Here is a 25,091-nt window from a genome sequence, read left to right on the forward strand (position 1 = left end):
GAATCTGAGATTCCGAACTTTTAGGTAGGTCCGGCAACTTTGGCCGCCCTGATAACTAGTTGATTCCGGTGTAGCGAATGTCTACGCTTAAAGAGCTCGGCAACTGAGAGGACTCACAAGTAATAATCGTTAATAGAGGCCCAATAATTCGGAAAAGGTATTCGGATCATCAGCAAGTCAGAAATGAGAAATCTAGGCAGAGGAATGCACGGCATTCATAGCAAGAGCGTGCGACGACCTTGCAGCTGCGCTGCAAAGATTCAAACCTTCCTCTTCTCTAGAGTTTACAAATGAAATGCTGAAGAACGCAAGAGCACTCCTTTAGCAGGTCGAAAATCTGCGATATAATCTATGACTAACCTAAGCTAGCCTCGTTGTTTGGTTCACAGCCCTTGGTGGCGTGTAATATATCAAGCACGCGCTTTCCCAAAGAGACGGCGAAAAAAGCATGGTAGACATACCTCATGTCTTCGTTCCGCTAATATTGCCGCCTGAACGCCATCTATGCATTTTCTCTTCCCATGATAATCAAGTTGGGTCTCTCCTCCCTTGCAGTTATACAACCCTGTTCATTCTCCCGGCAACAAATTACTCTTCACGGCGAACATCTTTCCAGATACACTCGCTGTGAAACCGTCCACCTGCCTGGTATATTGCTCAACCTGCCTGCTGTTTAGAAGAATCTCTAGTCTGCTTGGCTCTGTTGGGAGCTTGAAAAGTCTCTGCCACTCGTCCTCTGGCAATGGTGTCTGCTTAGCCGCAATCCTCGCCTGATTCTCCGCCTTTCGCTTTTGTTGCCATGCCGTAATTTTGGCCTGCTCGCGTGCCAGGCTACGCTGGTAGTACTGGTGATTATTCAGCTCGTTCTGGTGCGTCTCTATCGAGTCGAGAAGCAGATCACATGTTTTCTCGAGGAAAGGATCGATAGATAGGTCGAGGGAATCGAAATTTGGCGCCAGCGGTTGACTAGTGAGCAGTGGATCATTTTTGAGAGCCGCGAGGGAGGGTGGAAAATCCAAGGGTGATTTCGGTGGTGATGAAGGCAGTTGATGGAGCAGGGAGGTTAGGATGTGGGAGTTGTGGATGGTTAGAGGCAGCTCGACAAGTATGTCTTGGTACTTCAAGTTCGTCTTCTGGATCCTGTTCAGTTATATAGTTAGTTTCCCTTCCTCCCCCACAGTAAGTTTCGATGCTATGGCGGTACTCACGACTCAACGGTGAATTTGCCTTCCCGATATGCAGCCATAAACGTCGGACTCAACCTAAACGCTCTCAAACTCAACGTACCAGCGCTGCTCCTGCTGACATCATGTACCAGCGCAACATGACTCTCGCCCAGCTCTTTTTGAAAAAAAAACTGATTCTCTATCGTCTGAAGGTTCACGAAATTGCCCATGCTTGTGCTCGTGTACCATCCTACGTTGTTCGCATCAATATTAACCTCTCTCAGCAGTTTGATCATCTCATTTTGGTACACCGTGTTGGCTTTTGCGCGCGGTGCTGCTGCAGCAACATCGCTTCGAGACTCGTTGGAATATTGGCTGCTGTCCGCTTGGTTGGGAGAATTTTCAATCGTGGGGAAGGGGAACGTGTTTGTAACTTCAAGAATCCCGTTGACTTCCATGCCGACGAGGGCGCCAGTTGCAGTCGATGGAAAGGCTTGTGAGCAGTGTTTAATGATTTTCATGACCACCTTCATCGAACGTGGATTAGTTGATGTTTGTTGTGCGCGCAAAGAATTAAGAGAACTGTACATACCAGCGCCTCCACTTGGACGCCACGGAGAACGACTTCGGTCATATTGGCGGCTGTGTATTACTTCAACAGGTGTTGTGGAAGTCGTCGCACTTTGGACGTGAACATGTGGGTTGTGCGATGTGAAATTACGCTAGCCAATCACAGGTCATAGAACTAGCGTCTCACAAATTCTAGGACGAGAATATGTAGCGACAAGAATTGAACGTCAGCATAAGAATGAATAAATCACATTAATTAGCTGGACTGCATAGTCGGAAAAGCGATTTTCGAGATGGCATTGATAATTTCGTATTTTCGCTCAGTTCCAAGGCGGTGCCAAGACTATGAGACTAAGTAATCACGTAGCGGGGATGGCTCTTTTAACAAATTCCATCACTTAGCATCGCCTTTCTGAGACACTTACCTTCTGAAATCCCTTGAAAATCCGGATTTGAGTGCCCATTCTGGAGTTTGGTGTGTTTTTCTTTGATCATACACGCCATAGGTACTCTCTCAAATTCCAGGTTTGACGGGTTATATGTAGTATGCCTGAAAGGACGAGGATCCGAGATGAGCTCTATGTAGTTTGGAACTTCGTAGTTCCGGCCGTAGATAGCGTTTAGCATCTGCAAGTTCTGCTTTTCTACGAAGTAAGCGCGGTTGTCGGCAAAACGAGGGTTTTTCATGTCTGCATCTGGTTGCCGACTGGAGCTCCATCTTCGAGTCCTTCCTCCTCTTCTTCCTCTTCGTCTGTGATTTCGTCACTGAACTCTTCATCCTCCACGAACCCAGTCTCAATCCCATTCGCCCTTAACTCTTTGATTGCCATCTCTCTCCGTACGTCTTGCCACCGCATCAACGCACTCGCAGCGTGAACTTTGAATCCGAACACTTTAGGCTCATATCTCTTGATGCTTTTCGGAGGAATCATATTAGGATATACCTGGAACAATATGTTGTGGAACGAGGTCCCAAAATAGGCCCCGTCGATGCTGGCATGGCGCGTTGACTTTGGGTTGTACAAGTCCTCACAGCGTGCGCAGTAGAGTTTCACCGCCGATATATTGGATACATCGTGTTGACCCATTGGGAGAAGAGCCTGACCGCCACACATAACACGTGGGCATTTGCCAAACTCGCATTTCTTGAATTTTTCGAGCTGGTTACAATGTTAAGCAGTCTGCTCTCAAATTAAAAAGGGGATTCAATGAGTCTAACCATCTTCTGCAAGCCTCTTGTTGTGACGATGTACCTTGCGTGAACGAGACCATATAGATGCCTCGCCGACTTCTCGATTGCTTCCCGCATGTCGTCGTCACAGTCGAGATCGAAAACATCCGTAACCAAGTCTAATGCATACTGATAATACTGGACGTCTGCATTTAGACCTGTCAAATTGAACCGATCCAGGAGGTAGTCCTCATCGATCTCGCAAAAGTATTCATTTCCTCTAGAGGATATGAACTATTCAGGCCGTTAGTACATTGCATCAAATGCATAAAGAAAAGCAAAGCGCTAAAAGCATTAGCTAGCGAAAGAGATATAAGAAATTCAGACATATATCCCAAAGTCCCGATTTGATTTACACTGTAGGTTCATTTTGGGGATTGAGCTATGTGTGTCGTTTCACCCACAGGTTTTGTGTAAAAACCATGACGGCGGGAGTTCTGGGTCAGAGCTTCACGGCTTAACTAGGCCGCAGCTGTTGAAATAATACCAGGTGGAACATGTTGTTGGCCTCCTTGCTTTTTCTTAACGCGTCTGCTGCAAAGTCTGGAGTTTTGAAATGGAACGCCTCCCCGCCAATGACGCTAACATGTTCAGAGTCGAAAGCCGCAAACTTACCCAGTCTCTCCAGTAACTCGTGTAGTCGCTATCTGTCTCGGTGTTGAAGTCATCCATCATTCTGACCTCTAGTTCGGTACGTTGTTCCAGGTGGATGATTTGCGCAAGTGTATCAAGCGGCTTGCTGCTGGACTGCTCGTGATGGAGTGCTGCCCGCCCTCCGCGATCCAGAAGCGGCTTAGCGGCAAGAGGGTCTTTGCGCATCTGAAGTGCGAACTTCTGGCAACTGAGTTGCCGCATTGATTGTTTGTCGTTGTCTACCACTCGCGCGTCTGCGCATTATCTTCGCCCTGTTTTCTCTCAGGCCTTTGGAGTCGCGTGTACTCGTAGGCCCCAGAAGCCCTGCCGACCGAACATATACCTCCGCATATTCTCCCCAGAACTAAACACAGACTACAACAATGGCGTCGCGAATAAAAAACAAGGCCGCCGCGCCGGTGCAGTATGTGCTTCTCTTTATGACCATACGCTTAGTGTCCTAGACATACCTTTTGTATACCATATTGTGGCGATTGATATGAGAATGAAAATGGAGCTTCGTTCACGCATTAGGCGACAGTTTCATTTGAATAATGGAGGCTAACTTCTAGTTAGAATCACCGCAGAGATGCTGCTGAAAGAGGCATCGGAGCATCAGATGATTAAAGAAGTACGTCTGGAAGATACAGACACATCACGGTCCTGTCGTCAACAAAGCCTGTAATCATGGGGTGGACATCATATGCTGCTCCATTCTCCGAGTACTGCTGGGTTGATGATACTGGCCAAGTGAATCGAATGTATACTGCGAGACTAGGGGTGCTGACTCTAGCCAGAAAGCACCGACAACCCGATTTCATGACTTAGAAGAGCTGAAAGATAAGTTTAGGTCCTAATGAGTACTTTACTGCCATGCTGACTTCCATGAACAGTTTCAGTCGAGAAAACGAAGCGAATTTGAGAGTTCGTAAGCCGCGGCTAGATACCCACACTATTGCTAACTGAGGTTCCAGAATATGTTCGCATTGCACCAGAAAGAATGTAAGTTGAAAGCGAGTCAAGCTTTAATATGTTGTACTAATTATTTGTAGTCATAACTGGAGCCGGTATGCCGAATGGGAGCAAGAGCAGCGAGAGTGGACCCGGGCCAGATCTGTATGGGAGAGAGCTCTTGCTGTGCATCCAACGAATGTATGCGCTCCACCATCTCATCTTCTTTCCTCTCATTTGGCTCACAAAGATTATAGCCCCAGGTTTGGTTACGTTACATCGATAGCGAACTCAAAGGCCGCAACATTAATCACGCTAAAAATCTCTTGGATAGAGCAACCACAATCCTTCCGCGAGTATCCAAACTATGGTTCAAGTATGTCTACTGCTTGGAGCTGCTATCTGATGTGTCTGGAACTCGACAAGTTTTTCAAAGATGGCTACAATGGGAGCCCGAACCAGAAGTCTGGTATGCTGCTATCAAGTTTGAGCTCAGATATCAAGAGGTGGACAATGCTCGTGCCTTGTATGAACGCCTTACGTTTGTGCATGGTGAGCCGAACACGTGGCTGAAATGGGCGCGATTCGAGATGGAATATGGCACTCCGGACCTGGTCAGAGATGTATTTTCGCAGGCCATCGAGGCATTGGGCGAGGACTTCATGTCCGAAAAGATTTTTATGGAATATGCACGTTTCGAGGCCGTTCGGATGCACGAGCATGAAAGAGCGCGGGCTATCTACAAGTTTGCGCTTGATCGAATGCCTCGCTCGAAATCTGTCAATCTCCACAAAGCGTATACCACTTTCGAGAAGCAATTTGGCGATTCTGATGGCGTGGAAGACGTAGTTCTTGAGAAGCGCAGAGTTGGTTATGAGGATGAGCTACGAACGAGTCCTAAGAACTACGACGCATGGCTAGACTTGGCAAGACTGGAAGAAAGGGCAGGACAGGAAGATCGCGTCAGGGACGTTTACGAAAGGGCCATCGCCCAACTACCTCCATCAAACGAAAAGAGGCACTGGAGGCGATACCTGTACTTGTTTTTGTTCTATGCCACCTGGGAAGAGTTGAATAGCGGGGACATGGAACGAACTGAAGCGATCTATCGAGCTTGTCTGAAGCTGATTCCACACAGTCAGTGGACATCAGCAAAAGTCTGGCTTAATTTTGCATACTTTTTAATTAGGCAAGGAAGGTTGACGGACGCAAGGAAAACGTTGGGAACGGCAATCGGAAAAGCACCTAAGAACAAGCTCTTCAGAGAGTACATCGAGTTGGAGAAGAGCCTCTTTGAGTTTGATCGCGCAAGACAGCTTTACACGAAGTGGGTTTCGTGGGATCCAAGCAACGCTGAGGCCTGGAAGTCGTTCGCAGAGCTTGAACGAGGTCTTGCCGACATCGATCGTGCACGGGCAATCTACGAACTAGCTATCTCCGAAGACGTGCTGGACATGCCAGAGCTGCTTTGGAAGGAATTCATCGACTTTGAAGTGGATAACGAGGAGTATGAGCGTGCTCGCGCGCTGTACGAGATGTTGCTGCAGAAGACGTCACACGTCAAGGTCTGGATCTCCTACGCGCAGTTCGAAGCGTCCGTGCCGGACGAAGAGGAAGAGGCGGCGGAGACGGCGGCGGCAGACGAAGACCAGCTCAGCGAAGCGGCCAAGCGACGTGTGCGCGCGGTCTTCGAACGCGGATACAAGGCGATGAAGGAGCAGGACCTCAAGGAAGAACGAGTCGCGCTGCTGCGGGCGTGGGAGTCGTTCGAGAAGGCCCAAGGCTCGCCAGAGGACCTCGAGAAGGTCCAAAGGCAGATGCCGAGCAAGGTCAAGAAGCGGAGGAGACTGGACGACGACACGTTCGAGGAGTACATGGACTGGGTGTTCCCGGCCGACAACGAGAGCGAGAAGAAGCTCAGCAACCTGCTTCTCGCGGCGCAAAGGTGGAAGCAGGCGCAGGAGCAGCAAAAGGCCAGCGCATAGCAAGCGCACTTCTGAGCACCCTTCTGATAGCCAGATAAACAGTCGACGTATTCAATCACCCGTTCCTCTCGCCGGTGCCACCCAGTTCTAGTTCGTGTGCCTCCCCTTCTGTGATCCCCTCGCCTTCCTCGTTCCCTGTTCCCCTCTCCCACTATCACTTAGCATTGTTTCTTTATTATCGGTGCCCCCATCTATTTCTTTCCTCCTCTTTTCTTCTTCTTCTTTTTTTTTTAAAAAAAAAATTTCGTGATGCGAACGCTCAAGCTCGTCAGGTGCCATGATCCTCTCTGTCTTACCGTTGTCACCATTTCTCTTTGTGGCAAGGCCGGATGACTCCCCCTTTCTATCGCGAACACTCTCAGCCTCGCCGTTGCCAAGCGAAATCTCTAAGGTGCGTCTCTGGGTCACAACGCCGACGCCACGCGAGTAGTTCAAGCCAAGGACTACACGGCTCGTCGCAAGGCTAGCGGAGCTATATCAAAGCCAAGACTAGAAAGAAAAAAATTTCGAGGGTCAGAAGCTGAACTAAGATAAGCCCGCATCGTGTGAAGAGTGAAGTGGTAGATAATCGCTCCCGTTTCTCAATCTGATCGCTATCCTACCCAAGAGCCCTGATTCACTTAAACTACATTCGTCGTGAACTAATGACAGATGAATATCCGCCCCCGATCAAAAAGGCGACTACATAGCGATACAAGAAAAGAATAAAAATAAAAAGAGTGTCCGAGTAGTGGATGGATTGTTGATACACGGATGTCGGTTGATCTGTTCAGTACGTATCCCATCGGCGCCAAACGCTCTGCTGTGAAGCCCATTCTTTAAGTGGTGCTTATGTTTGTGAAGTGAAGTTGAATAATAAAAAAAATAGGAGGACCCCCGTAAGCTCTTGAGTTCCGTGGGTGAAATCTGTCCAGGACAGCAGTAGTAATAAGACATGAACGGCATGGTTGCGCGTGAAGCGGGACATACAAGCATAAGCAATCAAGATGAAGGTCAGACAGACAGACAGACAAGACGGTCGCAAGAATTTGCCGTTGCAGATGATATGGGGGTATGAAGCTGTTCAAAGGATGAAGAACAAATGTAAAAAAAAAAGGTGTGATGGCTGTCAAAAGACAAGCATCCAACGTCAAAGAAGAAATAAAATGGCGATGCGAACGTGAGACGTTCTGGCCTTCAAATATGTGTGAAAGAAGCTTAGAAGCAGTTGATGCTGCTCTTCTTCTTCTTCGACTTCTGAATCGTCGCCATTCTCTGCTCCAGCTCGGCTCGCTGAGCCTCCAGCCGCTTGATTCTGTTCCTCTCCTCCTCGAGCTGTTGCACGCTGAGGCGACTGCTCTGTCTCTCCTTGCGGAGCATCGTGAGCTCTTCTTCCAGGGTAGCGCACTTCCTACGCCATCCCTCCATCTCGCTCTTCATCTTGGTGCTCGAAGACTCGAGATCCGTTAGTGCCTCCTCGAGAGTGGCTGTAAGCTGTTTCTCTGCGAACAAGTGCTTCTCGATGGTTCGGATACGCGCCTCTTGGTCCTCGACAAGTTGAGCTTGAGCAATGTCTTTGCTCTGGTGACGTGATTGAGGTGGCGAAGGCGCTTGCTGGGCAGCCTGGCCAACTGGAGTTCCTGGAAGAGGTGGCAGCGGAATAGCAGGCGGAGGTGAGGGCAATGAAGCTGCCGAAACGCTCTTGCGTAGATTGTTGGAGCCCGAATTCGATCGTTCAAGCTCAATGGCAGGGCTATTTGAGTTCCGGCTCGATTGCCTACGCATGTCGGCAAGTTGTTGCTGCTTCGGCATTAGCGTATCTCCATCAACATTCTTTAGAAAACTTACCTCTAGCGCAGCGATCTTAGACTGTGCCTCCTGGAGCTGACTTACTGTCCTCTCAAGCTCCGATTGTCTTTCAGTCTGTAGAGCAGACAGACGGTTGTTTGCGGCCTGGGTCTGGTCGTAGTTCGAATTGAGCTGGTCTTCAAGCTCCTGCACAAGTCTTGCGTTCCTCAGCTCCTTTGCACTGACCTTCTCCAGCTCCTTCATGGTCTCGTCGTTGATGGCCTTCATCTCGTTAAACTTCAGCTCGAATTGCGCAGCTCGAGCACGAGTTTCCTCCACCTCGGCTCGAAGAGCTTTTAGCTCGCCTGTAGCGGTGTCGTGCATGGTAGCAATGTCCTTCTTGGCATTGACGAGTGTCAGAATATGAGAAGTGAGGTTACTGGCATTGGTTGGCTTGTTCAAGACCATGCTGCAGTCTTGAAGGAGTTCCTTGAGCTCGTTCTTAGCCTTCTCAATCTCGGCCTGCATGGTCACGGTTGCCTCCTCGTTAGCAGCTCGGGCGTAGTCAAGCTGCTGTTGAAGGGCTGCGTTGGCTTCCTTCTGCTCTGCTAGTGCGGCAGCTACCTTTTCATCCGCACTAATGGAGGCTTTGGAAGTCAGTTCCTCGATTTCCTTAGCGTGTGCAGAGCGAAGAGCTTCCAATGTTAGCTGATGGCTCTGCACCGCATTCTTGTGCTCCTCAAGCTGGGTTTCGAGGTTAGCGACAAGCTCACGATGAGTTTGGAGCTCTTTTATGGTCAGCTCCTGCGCATGGGAATCCTCTTCGACCTGAGCGACAATGCTGTTGTACGACTTCTCAAGCTCAGCTAGACGCTGTGCGCTAGCTTCGGCCTTGCTCTTGTATTCCTGAATCTCTTTGTTGAGCTTTGCAATCGTCTCCTCTTGAGCGCCGCCTGCGGCGGACATCTCCGGAGAAACAGAGCGAGAATTCTGTTCGGCATGTCGGAGGCTGCTCTCGAGCTCGCTGATCGTAGCAGTGAATCTCTTCTCCGACTCCCGCATAGACTCCATGGCGGAATCGTGCTTCGATCGCCAGTCGGCAACTTCACGCTGCAATTTCTCGAGCTGACGCTGCTGCTCTCCAACATCATCACCAAGCTGCCGTGGGCTGCCCATATCCGCAGGAGTGGCTGGGAATTCGCCAGGCACGCCAGTTGCGCTGACAGGCGTGGCGATGGCCCTGAGGCTTTCGATCTGCGATAGAAGCTCCTTTTCTCTGGCCGAGTGGGCCTCCGACATCTGCTTCTGCCTGCTCTCGCTTTCCTTGAGTTTGTCATGCATGGAGGCGATTGCGGACATATCGAGAGGTTGCGCGGCCTTCAGACTGGTGCGTTCGCGAGTCAGACCGTTGATGATCGTCATCTTCGTCTCCATTTCCTTGCGCAGGGCCACAGTCTCGGCTTCGAGGACAGTCACACGTTCGGAGCGGCTCTGCAGTTCGGCCATGATGGAGTTCAGATTGAGCTCGAAGCTCTGCAACTTGTCCGTGTCCTCCTCAAGATTCTCGAGTGCAAGGTTTCGCAACGAGGCAAAGGCTCTGTTGGCACGATCACCTTGTGAGGACAGGATTTGACTTGACTTTCGTCGGATAAACTGAGGACTTGGCGAGGCACGGCCATTCAGCTGCGCCTTTTGCAGCTCGGCCTTCAGTTCCTCCACGTAGTCCAGAGTATCTTGATGTTGTTCCTGCAGCTGATTGTGGCGCTCTTCCAATTCGGCCATGCTCAGCTCCTTGTCCATGTGCAGCTTCCTGAGCTCCTCCATCTCTCGCATGAGCTCCTCCTCTCTTGCTGCAAGGGCGGCGTCCACAGTCTCCTTCGTGGTAGTCTCGTCAGAGGCTTCCGATTGAGCGGGCAATTCCATAGCCGAGGACAGCTCCGAGGATAATGTGCGCGAAGATGATGGCTGCCCAGCTTCCTCGCCATGTGTGCTCGCTACCGTGTCCGCTAAAAAAGATGATGGCCTCGACGAGATGGAGTCTCTGTTGCGCAGATCGACCTCGCGGGCTTCGTGCATCTCGGCTAGCTGCTTGAGAGCCATCTGGTACTTCCTTTGCAGCTCGTCGAGGTCGTTGACCGTGGCTTCATGCTCCATACGCAGATCGAACAGCTCCTGCGTAACGGTTTCAAGTTTGTCAGCGACAAACTTTGACTGAGCTGGACTCGTCGGTTCGTCATGTTGATCAACCCGAAGCTCTCGATTGGATGCAGCAGATGTTGGAACAAGACCGTCTTGCTCATCGGGCTTTTCGTGTTCTGCAATGGCCTGCAGGGTCTCCGCTTCAGGTTCACCATTCTCTTGAGCGGCGTCTTCAAATCCAGATCTACGACTGTACTCTGAGTCGGCTCGCGACCGGAAGGTCATCTCGCTATCTTTCTTGACATGTCCATTGGCGTATGGCTCGGCACTGGCCTTGACGTCGACATGGCGAATAGAATCGAGTTCATAAAGCAAATTGTCAAGCTTGTTGATGCTACGCTGTCGCTCCACAACGTGCTCAAGACGCTCAATCTCGCGTTGCATCATCTCGTGATCTTGTTCGGCTTCCGCGAGTCGCTCCTCGAGGGTGGAAATGTATTCTTCGCAGCTAGCCTCGTTTTCACGGGCTCTCGCAAGCTCCTTCCTCAAGCCCTGCACTAGCGCGTTGCTCTTCTCTTCGCCCGTTGTCGCTCCGGCCACCCGTGCTTCTAGATCGCGCAGATAATTCTCGTCGTTCTGCTCTCTATCCATGGACTTCTGCAGTCTCGCCTGCAGCTGACTCTGAACCGTCTCGAGGTAGGCGATTTTCGTCTCCTTTTCGAGCAAAGCACTCTCCGTTGCGGACAGCGACCCGCGAGTGTTTGACAGAGAGGTCTCGAGCGATTGAATGGTCTTCTCGTACTCCAAGATCATGTCCTCGATCGCACCTTGAAACGAACGCGACCGCTCCTGACGCTCTAGGGCGGTTTCGCCAGGAATGTCGTCATTTGCGCCATCCGTCTCAACGTTCTGAACCCTGCTTATCTGCTGAATCAACTTGGAGTGCCTCTCGCTGAGAGCGTTGTAATTCTCCTGCAGGTCTAGATATTGGTTCTGCAGTTCCGACTCGCGCTCATGCTGACGCTCGGCACGTTCCTGAGGTGCGTTGTTCCGTCTGTCGGCCTTCTCGGACAGTCTGATCTGGTCGCGCAAGAATTGCACCTCAGCACGCAGCCTATCAATGACAGCCTGCTTGTCGCTATCGTCCGACACGGCTTGAATTTGTGGTTTGCTCTGGATGGCGCGTGCTCTTTGCGCGTACTGGACCGTGTTGAGAGTTTCGCTCAGGTGGAATTCGGCAGGGTTGACGCACGCGACCATGTACGTGATTGCGTTGCCACCAAGGGAGTCCTGTAGTAGACGGGTGAGTTTCGAGTCGCGATATGACACGTGAGATCCAGCCGAGCGTGATGACAACTGCGCAATGACTTTGCCCAGGCTCGCAAGACCGGCGTTGATCGAAATGCCTTCCTTCGCTCGCTCGCCTTGGGCCCCTGTGTTCTTCAGCCTCTCACTTCCGGCCAGATCGACAAAATGCAGCTTGCTGTCCACCGTGATCCAGCTGTCGGCACCAGAACTGCCAGACATGGCCTCGAGCGGTACCGATCTACGCTTCTCCTTTAGTGGAGTCGGCGTGCCAGATCGTTTCTGTATAAGATTCAAGCTGAAGACTGCATGTGAACGCGAAGATCGTGCATTAATGGCTGTCGCATCCGTTTGTCGGATCGTGGAGCCGAAGTTCAACGCGCCAAGAAGATCGTCTATCGAGTTGATGGGCACTTGTTTTAGACCAGTCAGCAGTATACGACCCTTTGTGTCTTCGCGAATTGCGATCTGTGGTCGCTCTGTGAATGGGACTGTATCGTCGAGTAGCAAGTCGCGAAGCTGCTCCTGATAGATCTGCTTATGCATTAGACTACTGATTGAGAGCTTGGCCTGGCAATGACTTACCTCTACATATGTGGCTTTAAGCTGCCAGTTCTTGTCTTGATTCCTCGCTTGCGAGCTCAGACCGTTCGTCATGGAATATCTGTTCGGCGACCTGAGACCCGATCGTTGTGAAGTGCCACAAAGTTTTTCAAACAAAGCCGCTGCCGCTCGAGGAACAACACCTGCAGGGGCGTCAGACATGCTGGCACTGCTTAGAGCAAAGTCCGAACGCATTTACTCACCCATTATCCGAGGGTTGTTTTGTTCCGCAGGGCCAGATGTACCCATGGTGAACGACTTTCCTGCGCCGGACTGGCCGTACGCCAGGATGGAGACATTGTAGCCCTGCACGAAAGAGTTTACGCTCTCACTCAGATACTCCCACACACCTTCCTGGTCCGTCTCCGGAGGGAACACGCGATCGAAGACGAACAGCTTCTTCCCCTGAGCGGACTCCACTGTCAGACTCGTGGGCGAGGTGACGTGGGCGATCGAGGAGCGGAAGCGCTGAGGCACCAGCTCGAAGCCTGGGTCTGTGGGTTGGAGGGGGGGTCGGACTCGAACGGCTACACCAAGAAGCATCGTCAGTCAGGGGCTGGGGAAACAGATGTCGGGTGACCTAGGGGACGAAAGGACAGAACCGCAGGCGGCGGCGAGTTGGAAAGGCAGAGGAAAGGGGGAGAGGAACTCACCAACTTTGACGGCGGTTTTGCCATCCTCGTCAGAGTACTTGCTGCCGATGCCGTTCTTACTGCTCACGCTCATTCTGCTCGAACTCCTGTTCGGACGAACCATCATGCTCATGGGCCGCTGGACAGCGCCTCCCGCAGAATGCGGCGGGGAGCCAGGCGGGCTGGCCATTGTGGTAGCCCACGCGTGACGGTGCTGCTGCTCGACTGCCGCGTTGCGATGCGCTCGTCGTTACACGATGGGTCGGAAGCTCAGCGAAGGAAAATGGTCGACAGGCGCACACAACCGCACACGCACGCACACACAACGGGCCACTTCGGCGAAATGCGTGGGCGATGGCGAGTGCGAGGTGCCCCGTCTTTTTTGTGTTCGAGATTAACTGGGGCAGCGATCCCCGGAGACTCGCGCGACGTGAGCGGCGGATGAGGAGAAGGCTCGTGTCGCTGCAGACGATCGTCTTCCGCGTGGTAGCCGCACGCGCATTCGCAACGGAGGAGATTCGGAGAGATCGAGGGGGAGGAGATTAGCAATGCGACGGGCGAGAGATAGGGGATGCTGGAAGTGAGGATAGTGGTGGTGGTGGAAGAATGGGTAGCGGATGGTAGCACAAGAGACGACGCCAGCGGACGGAGAGGGTCACGGTACGGAGCAAGGGAGGGCGATTCAGGGCGCACGCGTGTTTTTTTTTTTTTTTTTTTGTCTCTTTGCCAGGCGACGAGACAAGGCGTGAATGGGCGCGTGCAAGCAAGGCGGGTATGGTGGGTGTGCGTGTGCGTGCGTGGGCTTGGGAAATGGGGAACAATAATAATAATCAGCAGAATAGGGGGTTGCTGCAGCAGAGTCGAGTCTGAGTTGTGCCTAGCGGCTGCAGGTCCGTCCTCCAGCCTTTTCGACTAACGCCGTTTTAAGCGAGCTGCCCGCCCTAGCACGCTTTCGGCCCTGGCCAAACCTCTCCCCTTCGGTCTTTCCTCCCCCATTCCCCCCCAAAGGCGCGTCCGTCCTCAGTCTTTATTCGTGCGTTCCGCTGCGGTTCTGTACCGTACCGTATGCAATCGCCGTCATGGCTTTCGCCCGTACCCGCGCCGTAACTTCGTTTTTTTCCCATTATTCACGCGTATCAATGCCCTGGATGCCTCCCTACCACGCGCTTAATGCCCGCTATTAATTTACTACAGACCAGCCCCGGCAACGCTTCTTGTCTGTCGCTCATTTGGCTCCTTCGTCCAGGCACAGTTGTCTCCAAGCCTCATCCACTCTACTCGCCCTTTTCCCCCTTCGAAGCCGTGCTGCAGCTGTGTAGGGTGATTAATTTCACCCTGGCCCAGCCAAAATGTCCCACCATTGCGAGCTGTAGCCAGCCACCTGCCGACGCTGAGTTCCCGAGCTCTCTGCCCTTCTGGCTCCTCGTCCTTTCCGTCGCTCCTCGCACGTGTTGAAGTGCTGCCGATCATCCCAAACAGATGCCAGTTTGTCCGCCTCATTCATTATTCTGGCACCGCCCATCACTCAGATCGGTCCAAGATCCTATTCGTGCTCGAGATCGGCCGCAAGGGCCAGTAGGCAAGGAACAAGGCGGCCACGCCACAGAGGCTCCTGCTGCCGCTTCGCGAGCCCACCGCCAGACTGTCAAGCTGCTGTCAAAGAAGCACATGCCAGAGAGTTCAAAAGCAAAGGCAGGAGTAGACGCCGTAGCGCAGCCGTGCGAGAGCCAATCCCAGCTGATCGTTTCCCTAAAGTTCTCGGGGGCAATGAAAACGTGGCAAAGCGGAGTCTTCGGCCGGCAGTGGTTGGCCGTTCCTGACCCAAACGTACGATACGCCCTGACTAAGACACGGGGGGCCTTTGACCAGCGTAAATACGCACTATAATCGGTTCCGTACTTTCTGCTTCTGCTGCTGCTCTGCTGCTCCTGCCGCTGCCGCCGCTCCACATGCTTGCAAAGTGGGGAACCTCTCCGAAGGCAAGGAGCAAAGCAATTATTCCTGCGCCAGATCGAGGAGACTGTCTCCGCCACGTACTGAATACACAGTCAGTCGACGCTATCCTCCTCGCCCGGTGATGTTGATCGTGACGAGCCTGTGTGCTGGCCCTCTGTCAACATCTCAGATCCGGACGGTACTCCATTCGTCATGCCGACGCGTCCCGCACTGCTCTCGCGACATGTTGATCAAAAGAGCCATCACAGCGGCGGCCGTCATGCTCTTTGTCTTGGAGAAATTTCTTCCGTCAAAATGCCGTGAAGCCAGTCCAAACTCGTGTGCGAAGACATGTCCGTTGCACGCCATTCAATTTTTACTGCCGGATCGTTTCTCCTTTCGTGTCGTGAGACATAGCTATGCTGTACTAATCATGCAACGACTCGATCTAAGCACTGGCAGATACCGTGTACGAGCTCACTATCTCTTCCTAGAGCAAGTCCGGGTGTTGAACATAACTGGTCACATCACTCCTGCCAGGCCGATTTCGTCTCCACCCGCATGGCAGAGCAAGGTTCTCAGGTCATCGCCTACAAAACAAAATCCAGTGCTACAAAGTATGGTGAAACCCATGTTCGCCCAGAGAATCTTCACTCTCGGGAAAAGACAAACCTCTGCGATACTGATCACGGGCTTCCTCTACATCCTAATGACAATCGGGAACGAGATCAATAACGCTGAAGAAAACCGGACAACCCCTCACCCGTTCGTTGGTGTTTGAACAATCTTCCGATCCCGGCCCTTCATGTCTATCAGGGATGAATGCTGGCACGTCTCAGACGGCTTCACGCGCATCCTGCAAATCCCATTGGCTTTCAACTCACCCCCATTGTTTCGTTTCATCACCCTCTACGATTCACAACCCCGCAGGATCGGTCTATCTCTGCTCTTCGAATGTGTTCCCCATCAGATAAAGTTTGGCGGCAACATTCATGTACACTGACTTTGTACGCACGATGGCCTTCGAACCAAATTACCATGCTTTTCCAATCTGAGTGTACACGTAAAGTGGGGAAAGACTCATGTTTTGAAAAGAAAAATGAAAAAATAAGGAAAAATAACACGCGCACAGGAGAAGAAAAAGAGGCTTGCAAGGGATGCTCGAATTGCGCATATGCAGAACGCAAAACAGAACAGCCACCGATCCTTTTTTTGACCATAAAGCACGTCAGAATCTATCGTGCATTGCTATTCTAGAAGACAGTGCACGCGTAACGTTTCCGTGCGCCAACGGTTCGCCATCAGCATCCGAATTCAGAGCACTGACTAATTAAACGTGTAGGCGTCTTGCGAAGTAGATATGTTACGACATGCGCATGTGTCGTTTACCGAAGTTAACTTGGTTTTTTTTTCTCCTCGACAGCACATCGTGGCATGATCGCCCAAGGCCAAGTTCCGGACAGAGTCCCATCTATACGGCATGGAACATTATTGGGAGTCGTCCGCCTGGATTCCCTCTTCTAGTACACTAGCTTGAAAGAAGATGTTACAGCAAAGGCTGGGGATTAAGAGACTTGATGTTCTTGCCCTAAACAGGCCGCGAACCCAACGTACAGGATCGCGAACTGCGCAAGGATGTCCGCCTGTAGCGTTCCGGACCGGCGAACCGAACTGGACGCAGCAAAGGCACCGTGCTCTTTTCGCGTGGTGATCAGGACTTCGGTATCTCCACCACGAACGGTCGTGGCAGCGAGAGCTCATAGCGATCCGACGGAACGACTGATGTTGGAACCCAGTTCCGGAATGGTGCGCTAACGCTGCGACAGGGAGCATTTTCAAGCGTGACATCGGGGTTCGGCTCTGCACGGACGTGCGCAGTGCGATTACCAGTGAAGCGATGCGTTACGAGTAAGACATGGAAACAAAAAGCATGCAAGTCCTGACCTGGGCCCCAGTCGGTCCATGGTGATGAGCTCCAATGTGGAAGTGCGCTATTGACGATGCGATTAAAGGGAAGGGGAGGGGGAGACTGGCCTGCGATATAAGTAACTTACAACGGATACTCAAGACTGGCCCAATTTGTACCATCAACGATCTTGCACGGCTTTTCTCCAACGGCTGCGCGCCTTGCGCGCAAGGAGGTGGAGACGGCGGTGTGTGGCTGACTTGCGCTACTCCCCCCCAGCACAAGACTAGGCTGTGCGACTCACCACGTAGACCCATAATTACAGCAACCTCTCCTTCTCACACAGCGGAAAGGGTTGATAAACGACTGACGACTTTGAACGTGTGGTCCGCGGCAAGACGAGCAACCGCACCGGGAATTCCCAAGCTCGGAGTTGACGGACCTCGCACCGAATGCTGTGAAACAAATTGGACGAGGCTATCTTTTGCATGCGATCGTAGATTCAAACGGCGCATGGCTGCACCCCTACTTCGTTGCGAAAGAACTGGCAAGGGAAGGCCCAGGATGGTGAGCTTGAAAAGACTCGGAGAGGGCACTGCGTCGCCGTTGCCTGACACGTTCATGTGCGATTTCGTCTTTAGCTAGTCTGATAAACATGAAATTCACCAACTTGGGTGAAAAGGAAAACAAGAGATCGGTTTCGCACTTTCAGTATGCCCCTCGTCGTTTTGTCCACGAGGTCGCTTCCACTTTCTTGACCCCCGTGTAACCGGTTTGAACCACAGGCCCGGCGACCAGTTTGATGTCCTGCAGTCTTGCACCGCTACCATCCATTGCCCACAGGCTGATCGCCACCCAGTTCGTTCCGTTGTAGTCCCAGACGCCCTCGGGCACCGGGTACTTTGTTTGCGGTCCTAAATGGTGGACATACTCTCCGAACTGCCAACCGTTGACGTAGAGCTGCACCCGATAGGCAGATGGCAATGAAGTCCCAGGAGGGCCAGCTGTCGAAGATGCAATGTCTGGGAGCTGGATCGCGATAGGCACGTCGTAGCCTTGCGGGACGTTGAGATCAAAGCTGGTGACGTACCAGGCCACTCCAGCCCTCGTGATCCCTTCCACCGGGCCTTTGGGCACAGCTTTCCAGCCTTTGTCCTTGACTGGTGCGCCAGGGAGATGGAATCCATGCCTCTCAGCCCACAGACCGCCTTCGTTCAGCGGTCCCCTTGATTTATCGTAGTACTGCTCTCCGCCCAAGTTGCCGGTGACTTTCCACATCACGTCATTTTGCGATTGTCCATCGAGGCTGTAGTCCAAGATGCCTCTAGTTGCTCTCATGGTGTCTAACCCCACGATGAAGTTCTCATCGTATCCCATGCTATCTATTACAACAGTGATGACATATGAAGCATTCGGCTCCAACTTCGGCAAGCGAGAACTTATCCTGTCGTCTCCGGACCAGCCAACGCCTTTGAGGCTGCCAAGAAATGTACTATTGAGCCAGACGGAGAATCCGAATCCATTGCCACCTTGCGCGTGAATAGAGAGCTTTCTTTCGTGTCCATTCGCTTGAAAGTGTCCTCGAAATATCAATGTTCCCGTGTGGAAACCATAGTCGCTACCGAACAAGCTGGTTGGTGTGGTCAGCTCGCGATAGCTGTTGTTGGTACACTTGAGGTCCGCTTTCACCCAAGCTGTATCCGAGTATTCATCCTGGAGTTCAGGCAAAGAGTCAATGTAGTACCAAGTCTGAGCCGCAAGATTCGGGAGGTCAATATCAATAGGTCGGTACGGCAGACTAGCCGTCACAATGCCATAAGGATCCTGCTCGAATGGTACCTTTTCGCCGTTGAAGTAAAGTGCAGAGAGTGGTTTCGGCGCGCCAGCGATGATCTCTATCGTTGTTGTGGCGTTAATGTCACCGGTGATTTTCAGCGTGCTGCCCGATATGCTTGCCGTGCGCATTAAATACCCGCCTTTGATAAACACTGACAAGCTGGCTTGGCCAGCATAAGGATATTGGTCGTCAGCCTCATTGACAACACCAAGAACCCAGCAATTGTATGCAGATTGACGATCCAAAAACCACACCGTGAGAGCGCCCCATTTTAATGCCTTATCACCCAAACTCGTTTGCCAATTGAAGACAGCATAGCTGTCCACAGTAGATACGCTAACACCCTGACCGCGGATATGTTGTGCATCCACTCGTTCTCGCCCGAGCGCAATCGCCATTTCATGCTCCTCTTGAGGTCCGCCGTAAACAACTAGCACGACCTCGTCGCCATACTTTTGAACGGTAAAGATTTCTGCAGTAGAATATAGCATATTGATGCCCAACAAGTCATAATCTATTACATGGATCTTGGAATCTCGGCCATGCAAAGTGAGACCTTTGCCATTGAATGGGATGGTAAGCGGTCCGATACTCGTATGATCAAGTACGAGTTTATATGATGTCTCATCCTGTGACGTGTAGTCTGTATGTCTGACCACTAGAAATTGGGTTTTGTTGCCTTGAAGACGAGTAACAGTGAGTGCATCAGTACTTACTAATCCTCCTGCTTGAGCCTTTTGTGGAATGGCAGTCAAATACGCCGGTGACGCCGCCAGGAAGTTTGCCTGAAGTTTAGCCTCGCTATATTTCTCGCGGGATACTCTTCGATCTTCACTGATCACAGCTCCGTAATCGTAGCTTGTGTAACCGTTGGGGTGACCAATGTTCCCCCAATTGGTTCCTCCATAGATCATGTAGACATTGTATATGCTTACCCCAAAGCTATACAAGTTCTTCCAGAAAACTCTCTCAAAGGTGCTATCCGTCAGTGATACACATTTCTCAAAGCCTGAACCACCCCAAGGATCGAAAGAACCGCCTTGGAACTGTGCGTATGCATTTTAGCATGATATGGAAAACTTCTGAATGAGGAGCATACCTCAGGGATCGTATATGGCGTCGTTGGACTCTGAGACTCATGGCGGTCCCTCCAGTCTGTTGGCAGGGCCCACGGATCCCAATGATCTGGATTTGAGCAATCAAATCCCAATGGGTATCCGTCATGGCCATAAATATCGAACGCCCCTGGTTTTCCAGGAACATTATTTCCGTCAGCAGCAGCATCATTCGATATCAAGGGAACGACGATTCCTGCCTTTCTGAACTGCTGATTGACGTAATCGATATATTTGGGGTCATTCTGCTGGCCATTCGTCCAATGGGAGTATTCATTCTCGGGCTGAACGAGGATTACTGGCCCTCCATTTGTGATTTGCGCTTTAGCAATTTTTTCACAGATGGCTCTTACATAAAGATCCGTCTTTTCGAGGAAGTCACCCTCTGTCGTTCGAAAATGTCCCTTAACACGTTGTAACCAACCGGGAAAGCCACCACCAGACACTTCTGCGTTGATGTAGGGGCCTGGTCGTGCTATCAAGTAGATGCCCGCATGCTTTGCAGCTTCAAAGAAAGGCTCCAGCGCAAACACGCCCTCTGTACGGATTTCACCTGGAGTTCCTTCGACGAGCGCCCAATCCACATAGAAGCTAACTGCGCTGAACCCTAAGGCACGAATCTTTTGTAATACATCCAGCCATAATGTTGGCACCGGTAACCTGAACGGATGTAATTCTCCACTGAATATCAGGATTCTGTTGCCGTTGATAAATAGAGAATGTTCATCCCAAGTGACATTGGTCTGTAAAGAGGCATCCTGTTGCAACCCAATCACCTGCTGCGGCCTGAATTCTGGATGTCTCGCTGACGCAGTTTGTAGCAGAAGAAGAATGATTAGGGTATGAACAATAACCCCGGAAAGCAGCGCCATCTTGTGCAGCGAGATGTGCGCATGGGCTGCCTTCGAAGGAGTTAGAACACAGCGCAATTATTTCGAACTCAAAGAGCAAGTTTCATGCTGCGTCTGTCCACAACGCGAATGCGAGAAGGTTCAATAGAGCAACTGAACTTTAGCTAGTGGGGAAATGGTTTTGTTTTCAGCCTCTGTTGTTCTTGGAGGTGGAGAAAGTAAAGCAGTGCACGTGCATCAACGCCACGCAGCCTCGTCATGCAGGTACTAGAGCCAAAAGCTTTACAATTCGATCGAGAGGAATTCCCCACACAGATCATAGTATGAATGACTTACCTTTAGTCCACTTCGTGGGCTGAGTAGCGTCAAGTCTTCCAGTACGTTGAACGCAAGCACGCTATTAGCGGGACATCATCTTCTGCAAGAGCAAGGGAAGACACGATAGCAAGACTCAACCGTGGATCTGTGCCGGATCAACATAATGTGCTCCCGATTCAAACAGCGCAAAGAATTGAGACTATCAAAAAGATTAAGTGCTGATTCGAGAGATGCAATTTCGAGATCCGGGATTATCGTCGAAGTCCTCCGAATGGTAGATGCTGACTAAGAGTAAAATGATAAAGGATACGGACCTAGCTGCTGATATCAACGAAAGAAACGGTGATGATTAAGGCCCAAAAGGAATCTAAAGGTGCAAGAGAATGTAAAGTAGCATAGGCTTGATCAACATATTTTCTTTTAGCTCTTCTCGGGATCGGCTGAGATGGCCGCTGCCTCACGAGCTTGACGCTCCTGATCTGCAAGTTCCTGCTCCTTCTTAACAATTTCCACCATTCTGTACGCTTTTTCCATTGTTTTCTTGTGCCTCTCCACGCTTAGCTGCTTGATGTACTGCGCCCCTTCCACTGCACTATATTCCCAAGATATCTCTTGTGCATCCTTGACCTCGCTCATCTCTTGAAGGATTAAATGGTCCCACACATCTTCATTCCGGGCCATTGGGATGTGGTAATCTTCATACTCCGCTAGAGTATTGATGCTCTCTTGCTTTGACTTGATTAGCCCTTGAAGTGTTCTACTCAATTTGACAGGCTGGGGTTTTTTCCAGCGGACCATCGGAAATCCGTTCGCTCGGACGAACGAGGGCACCTTGCGGATGCCTTCTACTTTTTCTCGAGGGAAGACGTTGAAGAATTGGTGCTCGGGCGGGGTGATATAGGGAGGAGCCTCAGGTCTCGGTGGTGGAGGTTCGACTTTCCGGCGTTGTTTGAGATAATCTGGTACCTTATCCAGATAACCAGCTATACGATCAGCACTCGCTTCGCCTCCTGCCGCGGCATCATCTAAGTAGTCAAGTGCTCTGTATCCCGCGTAGAAAGAAAGCTTCAGACGGCGAGGAACGCGTAGGTGGCGATTCGCTTGGAATCTATTCCTGGCTATATTCTTGAGGGCATTTTTGCTCGCATCATCAAATGGAGCAGCATCGCATTGTGATAGAATGGCGCGATATAGCGCGAATACTTGGTATGGAGATTAGGGTGGAGATAATCTGGTTTAGAATCCTGCTCACCTGCTTGTCGGTGAAGCCCCGACTTCTGCGGAACAAATTGCTTGAAATGCGGCGGCGGGTAAAAAAGTTTGCTATTCATCGACAAGCCATTTATGTTGCTGCTGCGACGTGGTCAAGATAATCGAAGGACCAGTAACAGTGTGTTTTTCAAAGAATGCCGCACGTGCCATGATGGTAAAATACAATACTCTAGTAAAATATTTGTCAATGACGTCTTTGAACACGATTTGAAACTCCCAAGTCATCCGTAAACGCATTTGAAAATTCTAACACGCACAAAGCTTCGTCTTCATAATCTGTTCGAAAGATCATATGTGACCGAATGCAAATGTTCCTTTCATTGAGAACATTGATCTCCACTTTGCTGGTGTATTGATAAGCTATAGATATCAACGGCAGAAAGCAAAATTCAGGGTCATGTTGAGCCATCCGATTCTTTATCAAAACGGCGATGCTTCCGTGACATTGATTGACATTCCTGCCTCTATTGGTCATGCACATGGATTCGAAGGACGCATACTGTCCTGCGAAGCACGTCATGAGCCTTTCCATTCGACAGAGCCGAAGACACAGAGGGCTAAGGAACACGTGCTCGCTAGGACAAAACAATCAGAACACGATGTAATATATGCACATTTGGTTGACGCAGCTTTGAGCAACATTAGAGACAATCATCAAGGAGCATGGGTCTACCCTCGCTGGTTTCGCATGCCAGGATCTATGCAAGAGACTGAGAATATCTCTCCCGAACACAGGATTAGTAAACTGTTGCAAGAGGCTTCCAAGGTCAACAATATAAAACTGTTTCGAGTCGCAGTTACAGAACAACGGGATACAATTGCTATAAAGCAATGGGATGGTACCTACTGCAATGACTGCGATGAGACCGCCGAGCTGCACATTTCGGGCCTCAAATCGGGTGATAAAAGCAGAACAGACCAGACTGTTCGTCTGGAAACCTTTAATTTCTCTATACCGCCCCAGTCCTCGTTCCTCTTAGCGGACTGCATCGCTACGGATCGGTTTCGCAATTTCGTTCGTTGGATGTCACAAGAATACAACAAACCTCGGAACTTCAACTTCATTCTTCTGGATCCCCCGTGGGAAAACCGGTCGGCGAAGCGCCGGGCGGCATATGAGACCAACAGCGTTCACTCGTTGATTGAGAACATGGATCTTTCAAATTACTTGGCTCCCGGTGGGTTTGTAGCCATATGGGTGACGAACAAGTCCGCGCACCGTGAACTCGTTCTCGGAGCTGGAGGCATTTTTGAATCATTGAACGTGAGCTTGGTTGAAGAGTGGATATGGATCAAGACAACCGCAAAAGGCGAGCCGGTCATGCCGGTCGATGGGCTATGGAGAAAACCATACGAAGTTCTGCTTCTCGCTCGAGCACCGGAAACACGGCTGCAGCTTGCTCGGCCTGTGGAAAATGTCACCAGACGCATTCTTGCGGCCGTGCCTGATTTCCATTCACGAAAACCATGCATCAAGACACTAATTGAACCTCTTCTACCGGAGAACTATCAAGCCCTTGAAGTCTTTGCAAGGTATCTCGTCCAAGGCTGGACTTCGTGGGGCAATGAGGTACTGAAGTACAATCACGAAAGCACTTATGAGACGAAAGGGCCTTCGCTGTGATCGTCATATATATGAGAGAATTCAAGCCATGCTTTATCCAACAGATCAGCAGATTTACGAGCATATGGGTTAAATGCTGTAGGCAAAGTTCACTCAGTACTGCGTTTTTGATGCCGAACAATCTGGGCGGTTCATATCACAAGCACGCAGAATATTTTAACCTGCCTATCTTGTCCGAAATATGAAGGCCGCAATTTACTTGCTGAAAATCGTCATTATGCGAGGTTATCCGCACGAAGGGGATTTGAAACTACCGTCAACGTACAGGTAACAACTAGGCTTACAGCTGTTCAGCCAAGTGCATGTTAAGACATGATGTACAATATCAGCTACGTCGCAATGAGGTAGTCGAAGGAGTGTTATTGGGGCCCTCTTGCATTTACCGAGAGCTAGAAAACCTAGGCCTTTAACTTGAGATCAACACGAACATCTTTACTGGAATGATCACCGCGTTCAAAACTCGGGACGCTGATTCTGTAGACGGATTTGGCCACAGGTCACACTGCAGGGGAGTACATGGCTACTTCCGTCCCCTCATATGGTGAGAAATTTGTGAAACGATCACACTGTAAGAGTGACAGAAGCTCGCGTGCCTAATCAGGAGGGCTCTCTCATCTCAACGCTGCTAACCTATTCACATCTCAGCGTGGCCTTGGAGATTACGGGAATGGGAAAGAATTCGTAACCAAATAAGTAAATATTCTTTACAACATGCTAAGATCGTGACGTTGTTGTCCACAGCGGACACTGCTAAAATCTCTCCAGCCGCCGACGAATGCTCGACCAAAATGCATTTCACGACAGCATTGATATTCGGGAACGTGAATGTTCATTCGCCGCTGGGCCTTTCTTCTCACCACCCTTTTCTTGCGCCGTCGAATTTACGCCTTAGATCTGCAGACGCTAAGCCGCCAAATTCTGAGTCCAAACCTACCCCTCAAACTCTCATCAGCTTAGCTCCGCACATTACCTGTCACTCAATATCCCGATCAGTGCGTCTTCAGCCCTGCGACGGCTGTTTGCGATCAGCGCAGACCAGGACGGACTTTCTTTGAGATCACATAGCTATCTTCAGCTGCGCTTCTCAACTGGGTTTACATCCCTTGCTGCAGGTGTACTAGAAACAAGCGCGAATTCCACCGCAGCAGCCTTGCGGCCATGAATGCAGTTCTGTCTCGACGCTTGCAGATCGAATGATTTCTATGTGTCATCATGGACGCTCTTACCTGCGTGAGAGTTGAGGTTCACCGT

The 25,091-nt window shown here is 50.8% G+C and overlaps 8 protein-coding genes across 8 annotated transcripts; 3 read left to right on the forward strand and 5 right to left on the reverse strand.

The window, feature by feature from the left end:
* Window positions 1–225: 225 nt before the first annotated feature.
* PV09_02548 (eukaryotic translation initiation factor 3 subunit H) lies at window positions 226–1,858 on the reverse strand. The gene is made up of 3 exons (XM_016355605.1): window positions 1,759–1,858; window positions 1,209–1,693; window positions 226–1,140 (listed from the first exon to the last, which is right to left on the reverse strand). Exons 1-3 carry the CDS (start codon window positions 1,798–1,800, stop codon window positions 570–572), a joined length of 1,098 nt encoding a protein of 365 aa, XP_016216741.1. The 5' UTR covers window positions 1,801–1,858; the 3' UTR covers window positions 226–569.
* Window positions 1,859–1,986: 128 nt separating this feature from the next.
* PV09_02549 (casein kinase II subunit beta-2) lies at window positions 1,987–3,786 on the reverse strand (the record flags this gene model as incomplete). The annotated part of the gene is made up of 3 exons (XM_016355606.1): window positions 1,987–2,896; window positions 2,956–3,201; window positions 3,583–3,786. The coding sequence occupies 3 exons, from the start codon at window positions 3,784–3,786 to the stop codon at window positions 2,420–2,422; spliced, it is 927 nt and encodes a 308-aa protein (XP_016216742.1). The 3' UTR covers window positions 1,987–2,419.
* Window positions 3,787–3,983: 197 nt separating this feature from the next.
* PV09_02550 (uncharacterized protein) lies at window positions 3,984–6,536 on the forward strand (the record flags this gene model as incomplete). The annotated part of the gene is made up of 6 exons (XM_016355607.1): window positions 3,984–4,024; window positions 4,177–4,231; window positions 4,494–4,524; window positions 4,575–4,602; window positions 4,653–4,752; window positions 4,809–6,536. The coding sequence occupies 6 exons, from the start codon at window positions 3,984–3,986 to the stop codon at window positions 6,534–6,536; spliced, it is 1,983 nt and encodes a 660-aa protein (XP_016216743.1).
* A 558-nt stretch (window positions 6,537–7,094) lies between these two features.
* On the reverse strand, window positions 7,095–13,668 carry PV09_02551 (uncharacterized protein). Its single transcript, XM_016355608.1, has 5 exons — window positions 13,004–13,668; window positions 12,554–12,877; window positions 12,333–12,493; window positions 8,364–12,281; window positions 7,095–8,315 (listed from the first exon to the last, which is right to left on the reverse strand). The coding sequence occupies exons 1-5, from the start codon at window positions 13,170–13,172 to the stop codon at window positions 7,734–7,736; spliced, it is 5,154 nt and encodes a 1,717-aa protein (XP_016216744.1). The 5' UTR covers window positions 13,173–13,668; the 3' UTR covers window positions 7,095–7,733.
* Window positions 13,669–15,499: 1,831 nt separating this feature from the next.
* PV09_02552 (uncharacterized protein) lies at window positions 15,500–17,511 on the forward strand. Its single transcript, XM_016355609.1, has 2 exons — window positions 15,500–16,210; window positions 16,260–17,511. The coding sequence occupies exon 2, from the start codon at window positions 16,896–16,898 to the stop codon at window positions 17,466–17,468; it is 573 nt and encodes a 190-aa protein (XP_016216745.1). The 5' UTR covers window positions 15,500–16,210; window positions 16,260–16,895; the 3' UTR covers window positions 17,469–17,511.
* Window positions 17,407–20,795, reverse strand: PV09_02553 (uncharacterized protein). The gene is made up of 2 exons (XM_016355610.1): window positions 19,760–20,795; window positions 17,407–19,706 (listed from the first exon to the last, which is right to left on the reverse strand). Exons 1-2 carry the CDS (start codon window positions 20,645–20,647, stop codon window positions 17,532–17,534), a joined length of 3,063 nt encoding a protein of 1,020 aa, XP_016216746.1. The 5' UTR covers window positions 20,648–20,795; the 3' UTR covers window positions 17,407–17,531.
* Window positions 20,796–21,173: 378 nt separating this feature from the next.
* On the reverse strand, window positions 21,174–22,341 carry PV09_02554 (uncharacterized protein). The gene is made up of 2 exons (XM_016355611.1): window positions 22,197–22,341; window positions 21,174–22,146 (listed from the first exon to the last, which is right to left on the reverse strand). The coding sequence occupies exons 1-2, from the start codon at window positions 22,273–22,275 to the stop codon at window positions 21,365–21,367; spliced, it is 861 nt and encodes a 286-aa protein (XP_016216747.1). The 5' UTR covers window positions 22,276–22,341; the 3' UTR covers window positions 21,174–21,364.
* A 95-nt stretch (window positions 22,342–22,436) lies between these two features.
* On the forward strand, window positions 22,437–24,362 carry PV09_02555 (uncharacterized protein). The gene has a single exon (XM_016355612.1). It carries the CDS (start codon window positions 22,614–22,616, stop codon window positions 23,838–23,840), a length of 1,227 nt encoding a protein of 408 aa, XP_016216748.1. The 5' UTR covers window positions 22,437–22,613; the 3' UTR covers window positions 23,841–24,362.
* The last annotated feature ends 729 nt before the right edge of the window (window positions 24,363–25,091 follow it).

Source organism: Verruconis gallopava (assembly GCF_000836295.1).
Source record: "Verruconis gallopava strain CBS 43764 unplaced genomic scaffold supercont1.6, whole genome shotgun sequence".
Lineage (NCBI taxonomy): Eukaryota > Fungi > Ascomycota > Dothideomycetes > Venturiales > Sympoventuriaceae > Verruconis > Verruconis gallopava.